Source organism: Notamacropus eugenii, chromosome 3 (assembly GCF_028372415.1).
Source record: "Notamacropus eugenii isolate mMacEug1 chromosome 3, mMacEug1.pri_v2, whole genome shotgun sequence".
Classification (NCBI taxonomy): domain Eukaryota; kingdom Metazoa; phylum Chordata; class Mammalia; order Diprotodontia; family Macropodidae; genus Notamacropus; species Notamacropus eugenii.
This window is the reverse complement of record NC_092874.1, coordinates 139179244-139186743: the sequence shown is the minus strand read 5'-3', so window position 1 is coordinate 139186743 and position 7500 is coordinate 139179244. Positions and strand designations below refer to the sequence as shown.

Sequence of the window (7500 nt, the reverse complement as noted above, 5' to 3'; positions counted from 1 at the left end):
TTAATGTTGGATTGGCTTTGAAAATATGATTTTTATTTGTTTTCATATCATATTTTCAAGACTTATAGTTGTTTAAGGTGTTACTGCGATAGTCTTATTACTGAGCTGGGTCGACATGGCTATTGAATAGTTGAACTTGAAGTGTGTTTTTACATGCTCTGTTTAGTATGTTTAAGCTTCTTAATGGAAACAAATTTTGAACCCATTTAAAAATTTTCTTCATATTTGGGTTATCAACTTAAAACCTATTAACACATTTTAAACATACTTTTTGCATTTAGTTTAAAAAGAGATCTTGCTTCATGAAATAATGTATTTCCTTTTCCAAATTATTCTTTGAAGGATATATTTAAGCTAACCCCCCAAAAATCTAAAAATATTCATGTGCTTATTCAGTTTTTTGTTCTTGTATGTTCAGCTATGTCCTTCATATTTGGCATTTTGATTTATTAGGCAATCATAAGTATTAAAGACTTTTACCATACCACTGCTAGATTTCAAATGCATTGTGCTTGGTGTCAATGATGAATTAATTCCAGTAGAGCACATAAGTTCCCATTATTTAAAAAGCTTCTTTTTTCTGAACTTTTACATCACAGTGAAGTTTGGAACACCAGAATGTGGAACAATTATTATGGAGCTAGAGGTACATGACTTCTGTGTTAAATTTATGAATCTCTCTCATGCATCTCTTATTCTTGCAGACACCTGTATAGCCACCTTTATAAATAGTGTTAAATTTGAAAAGAAAGTACTTAAGAACATACGTACCAACCACTATCATTTTAAAATTGAAGTACTTCAGAAATTTGTATCTGAGAACTTTTATATGTAGATACGTATGTAGATGTACATATTTACTTTTAAAAACCAAAGAGTTGAAATTTCCCAGGGTCTTTTTTCTTTTTTTATAGCAAATTTGGGAAAGAAAACAGCATATAGAGTAATGCTAAGAATCATGTGTGCCATCCTTACTATTTTTTATGCACAGTTATTGAAGTCCAGCTTCCTTAATAAAAAGTGATCATATTCATGGGGGTGGATGAATCAATTTATATAGATGATGTATTTTCCCCCTTACTTAGAAGTTGGTGTTGAAAAACTATATAGTTTATCTTGGTAAAATATTAAGGCACTAAATAACATCTTTATAGTCCTGTATATTTTCTAACAGAGGCATCAGAGGTAGGGATGTGGGGGTGGGGGGTGGGGGTGGGTGTGTGTGTCTGTCTGTCAGAGACAGACGAGAGGCGGGGCGGGCTAGGTGATTTTGAGTAAGTAGTAAGGAACAGAGTATGTTACCTGGTGGTGGTTGAGATAACTGTTACCTGTACTTGTCCAGGAATTGTGCTCAACTTTTATACAGTGTAATGAATATAGGATGGGAGGTTACCAGAAGGTGCCTGTTATCATTGAGGCAAATAAATACTTCCCACAGTACGGTTTTATGCCAATGGAACCCTTAACTCTAGGGGGAAAAAATAAAACCACCAAGTCTAGCATTCAGTACTACCCTATCATAAAGTAAGGAGGTCTAATTGAGCTATGTCTTTATATCCTGCTATTTGTACAAATAAAAGACCACATCTTGATGCAAAATAAACACAAAAGCGCTGTTGTGACTATAACAGGGAGTCATATACTAATTTATATAATAAGTGGTTGTGCACGCTTTATTCAAGATTATGGCTGCAAGAAATGGCATGAATTGCTGGGTGTGTTTAATGCTGGATTATAGCAATTTGAAACATGTCAAACACATGGCTAATGCCTCATGCTTCACCCATCCTTGCGTAAACCTGCATAGCCACCATCCATTATACCCTTGGTAACAACACAATTCTGCAAGTAAATATTGTTACACTAAGTAACCTTTCAATTCAAGTTGTTTAGGAAGAGAAAATGCAATCTTGTGCAGTCAGTTCCAGTGTCAGTTTAATGTTTCAAAAGGGAAGTGGTGTAGAGAATAAGTATCTGTACAGTGACTTGCTAAAAAAAAAAAAAAAGAAAGAAAGAAAGAAAAAACTTACTGCAAGGAAGAAAAGTAAAACTGTGTATCATTCAAGTTCAAGCACTGAAGAGTCATTTTCTGTCAGCCCCTCACTTGTCTTTAGTGGCAGAATTGAGGTTTTACCATAAAAATGTAATCAAACAATAAAATGATAATCCCTAAACTCTCCTTTTCCTTTCCCCATCTTTGTTCAATTCCTGTTTCGGTATCTGAAGTAAGAACAGCTTAGTTCACTCTTCAGTGAAGACTATTTGGATCACTGCAAATGCATCTACTTTGAAAGTGCGTATACAGTTTAATTTAGGATGAATTCAAAATATGCTCTCAGATATGAACCCTCATCTGACATTTTGTTTATTGTGCCTAAATATATTCACTCATTGTCAAAATCATTTGACAGTGCCTAGCTCTAACCAGAAAGAACTTAGTAAACACTTGAAATGTCTGCTTTACTACAATATAAATGCCTTCTTCAAGTGACCATACTCCCAAATTTTCTCATTCAAGTCAATTACCCAATATAAAAGTATAATTTCGTAATTGCTCTTATCTGTGCATATGAATATTATAGATCAAATTTTGCCCTTTTCCCTAGGAAAAGTGTCATTTGTAGTCCTCTTTTCATAAACCTGATTATGTTACCTCATGGATATTTTAATTTATAATGTTCCTCTTGAACTGCATCCTAAGATTCGACAGACACTCATTCTACACTGAACAGGAGAACCCTTTTGTTAATGTGAAGTGAAAGGTATATAGGTATTCTCTAATAATTGTAATGAGAGGTACAGACATATAAATATCTGGTTAATTTGCACACCCTCCGGATTATGATACAGGATATATGTAATAATCAAGATTTATTTAGTATAACCAGTTGGTCATGACATAAAATGAAAAAGTCGATTTTAAAGTATTGAACTTGTCTATTGGATAATGTAGCACTTTAATGTTTTTCTTTTCTTGAAGTGTAAACTGTGCTAAAAAGAGAAAAATACATATTTTAAGTATATTTCTATGCCACTATGTATTCCAGATGTTTTATTGAACTTAAATTTTATACAAACAAAATGGATATCTGCTGCTACAGTTGGGGAAGACTCACATTAGAATTTTCATATAACTAGTAAGGGCAATCAGGCCCTTTTCTCTGAATATTTTAAACATTGTGCATGTAAAATTTATGCCTAATTTGAATACTTATTAGCTGCCTAATCTCGGAAAAGAGTATTAGCTTTGTTTTCTTCTTGTAAAATTCATCACTGTGTGTATCACATTTTTCATTGGTATGATTTTTCTTAGTTAATGTTCAATAGGATGTTTAACAAGGACTGTTTGCTCATAAACACATCTGGTTCAGAAGTTGTTTACTGTAGTTATAGCAGCTGCCCTTCTGTATGTTAACTATCTTCATGTTTATTTTATTTCATATTCTATTTATTCTTCATCCAAACACTCTTAAAGAGTATATGTGATATAGATTGTAACTTTCTTCACCTAACCTAGTAGCAAAATCATTTGAATACAATGAAATTGGGAACTCTTCTCTAGTATGACTTCTTCAAGTGTAGTAGAAATAGTGTTGCATTTCTCCGATTCTATCAAAGTGCCTATCAGAACTCAGAAGTTTAAGTACATGTTTGGGTTAGCATTTAAAATGTTGTAAAGTATAGAGGGGTGTGTGTGTGTGAGTATGTGTGTGTACGCAAATATGTATGTGCACACTTGAATGTATCGTGGAGGAGATGTTAAGGAGGATGATTTGGTTGTATGCCATATGAAGGAACATTAAACTTGCATTTACTTTATAGCAAATTCATTGTTTTAATAAAAACAGAAAATATATAATATACGGCCAAGGTGAACGTAAGAGAATAGCCTAATAAAGATGTAATGATCTTTATTTCCTTACCTAAAGTTAAGCGTGCTGTTCATCTATTTAGTTACCATTAAAGTGCCTGCTCAGCAAGGTTGTTTTCCAGAATTTCTTGTGCACAGAGAATGGAAGTTTTTGTTGTTGCTGTTCTAGCTTACACCATTAGAACATCATATTGGACTTAGGTATCACTGAGAGCCAAAACTGACCTTTTCAGATTGCAGATGCAAAATGCACCTTAAAATTCTGGTTTGTAAGGGCACGTTGCTCCTTTATTTACTGCAAGGATTTCAACTGATCTTGGCAGGACATCTCATTGCTATCCTGAAAGTACAGTATATTTATGCAGTGAAAATGATAAAACATTTATTACTGTAGAGAAGGTAATATGCATAATTTATGCTGTTTTTAGCACAATCATTAGTGATATTCTTGATAGATTTTATTTCCAGCTTTCATATCTAATACATGCCTGGAAAATTAATTTTATATCTTTCATTTATTTGCCTATGTTAAAATTGAGTTTTAAGTCATCTTCAAGTGAACAGTTTGATTGCTGCTCATGCATAAGCTTAATTACTTCCCAGGAAGGACAGTATTAAATGTTTTAAATGTCAGAAAAATAAATGAATATGAGCTGTTTGATTAAAAAAATAGGCAATATCTGACGTGTTTGCAGCAGGAGCTTTTTCTTAAAATGCCTCCAAGGCAAAATTTTATTTAGTCACAAAAAAAGGAGAAGCCCATTATACTATTTATCATTGGTTGATACCATATGATTTGTAACACCCTTACAAAATTTTAATTTTGTATGATTAGCTGTGCATCATTAAACAACAGCCTTGCATAAGATATGCTGTAAAATTCTGACAGAATCAAGATAGTGAATATTTTAAATAAGGCTGTATAGTCATCCATGGTTGTCAAAGGTAGATAATAGGAAATATAGAGCAGACTGTGCACTCGTGCCTTCATTTAAACTGGTTTTATAGGTAGACTTTAAAATGTATTCGTTCATAAATGCTATTGACCATGCTGCCTGCATGGTATGTTATTTTGGCTGTTAAATGTAACCACACAAAGATTTCTTATAGAAACCATAATTTCAGTGATTAGTATCTGGATGAAAGCTGAATTTGTATTACATTTCTTGGTAAATGACTATGCAGTGCTCCTCCACTCCCCAATCCCCCCCTTCTAAAGATGCTGTCTGTAATTGGCAGAGAGGGCCATCTTGATAATGGAAGTGTGAAGGTGTAACGGGTGTTAATTGATACTTCTTAATCACTTTTAGGTATTAAGTCATGATGCAGGAATCTGCGACAGAGACAATAAGCAACAGTTCAATGAATCAAAATGGAATGAGCACTCTAAGCAGCCAATTAGATGCTGGCAGCAGAGATGGGAGATCAAGTGGTGACACCAGCACAGAAGTAAGCACAGTAGAACTGCTGCATCTGCAACAACAGCAGGTAAGTTTGGTTTGGCTCACCGTCTCCTTACAAACAAGCCAGGCTGTGTCCTCCACTGGCAAGGAGGGCTTCCTAGGAAACCGAGCATGTTCTATACACAGGTGTGTGTAGAAGATGTTCACATGTTAATTAGTAGTAGGTTTCTCTGGATTAATAGACAGAATACAGAGGGGTTGACTTGGTCTCATTTGGAGCATATTGGAACTGGTAGCAAAGGTGTTTTTTTTTTTCTTATCCCTTACGTCATCCCAGCAGCCTGAGAGTGCCCTTAATGTATCATCTCATTCATTAAGTGCACAGGGCAATTTAGAAAAGATTCTGTAAAGGTTTGTAGTAAATGTTTTTAGGGCTTCTGGTTTACTGTCTAGTGCTTCTGGGCTGTCGAATGTGATCCTTCGTTTTCCACCAGAGGGCCTCCTTACTTGATACTTTTTCATACAATGAATTGTTCCCAAGTCTGAGCTGAGGTGAAAGGGATCACAAGGACTTCTTCCCCTCTTCGATAGTTATTAATATCGGTTATTGTTTACTTCACAGCAACTAATATTGGGAACACAGAGATCATCTGTGTACCTGTCCCTGAAAATTCTTCCCTGCATGGCAATAGAAATGTCACTGCGTTGAATGTTGTCATCATGAACGCTTTCTATTCTTTTGCTGCTGGTGCCCCATAAAATGTAGTTATTCTTGTAAAAGCATTTTTAAAAATATGACTTCTGAAAGAACGTTACCTGTATTTTAAAATGGCTGACTGATTTTTTTCCTGATTTCATTTGTAACCTTAAATTTTGTTTTCAGTCGAAAAACAGTAATTCCCTCCTTCCCTTTCTCAGGACTGCAGGAACAGTGACAGAGGATAGATAACTTAAAAGCATATTCTTTGGTAGCCCAAAAAGTCTGTACTATTTTGCATTTTTTTTGTAAACAAAAGTATCTCTATTAAACAATACTTTCTTTCTGAGCCAGTAACTTTATCTGCAATTTTTGATAGAACTGATGTTTTTGGAAAAGTCTTATGGTATAAAAGGCATAATCTTCACATCTTCTTGGGCCTCAGTGGCAGTAGGTCTTGTTGGATACAGAAAATATGAATATGAGCTGTTTGATTAAAAAAATAGGCAAATAAGAGAAAATAAGAGAAAAGGGGAACAGAAAGGGAATAAGTATTTGTATGGTGCCTAGTATGTGTCAGACACCGTGTTGAGTGCTTTAAAAATATTATCTCATATGACAGAGGGAGATGCTGAATAAGAAATTAATGCAGATTTTTATCAGAATATGATTGAAAAATGATTGAAATAGGGGTGAAAACACAATTTTATAAAAAAAAACAGTTAGTCTGAAATCTGAGAAGTTGTTAATGTCTTACACCTGGGCACTGTTTGCAGATATTCTATTTTAACAGCTGTGTATAACACTTTGCATAAGCTTTCAGTTGTCTTAAAATTATGTAACGTGTTATATTCAGCAATTATTAGGATGAAAAATTTGATTTCTTTTGGATACCTTTTCACATCATATGCTTTAAATGCCTACTAAATTCCTAGGATTAGATCATTTTATAGACTACTGTAAATAAAGCCAGTGGTTTAGTATAGTTCATTTTCCTTCTATTTCAAATTGTTTGCAGTTCAAAACACATCAGCAGAGTACTGTAGTATGCTGTTTATTGGTACCTCTAAGTAACAGCCTTAAGTCTGTACAGCCAGTGCTTTTTTTCTCCATATTGTCAGAGATTCGACTGCAGACTCCAGACATTACCTGCAAAGACTAGTGAAAATAACAATTGAAGAAAAAAGAAATTCATCTGAGTACTATGAAATAGCAGGTACATTCGGAAGAGAGACCAAGGAATGATTCTTTTTTCTTAAAGCTGTGATTAGATGTTAAATAAGCAGACAAATAGAGCAAAATCATAGGCAAATGAAACAGGACTCTGGAGACATTTTAGTGGGGTCTGTAAGGTTTAGATATAGTCTGAGTTTATCATTTTCTTTGCCCCATACAACCTCTGTGAAACAAATGAGTAAGCACAAAAAGTCATGTCCCTTAGCTGACACAGAAAGTTTAGGGGTATATTTCACATTTTGTAGGGTGCCTGCTGAATGGGAATTAATCCTTTCATAATTTGGGGGTATCAC

General features: G+C 34.3%; 1 protein-coding gene across 5 annotated transcripts in view; it reads left to right on the top strand.

Moving 5' to 3' along the window:
* The window catches only part of FOXP2 (forkhead box P2), a 681601-nt gene that overhangs the window by 382046 nt on the left and 292055 nt on the right, over positions 1 to 7500 (top strand). For all 5 annotated transcript variants that reach the window (XM_072652988.1, XM_072652985.1, XM_072652987.1 and 2 more), the window contains one exon: positions 5182 to 5359. In XM_072652988.1, coding sequence (XP_072509089.1) covers positions 5192 to 5359 — 168 coding nt within the window. In that variant the 5' untranslated portion in view covers positions 5182 to 5191. Of the gene's footprint in view, positions 1 to 5181; positions 5360 to 7500 lie in introns of those variants that run through there.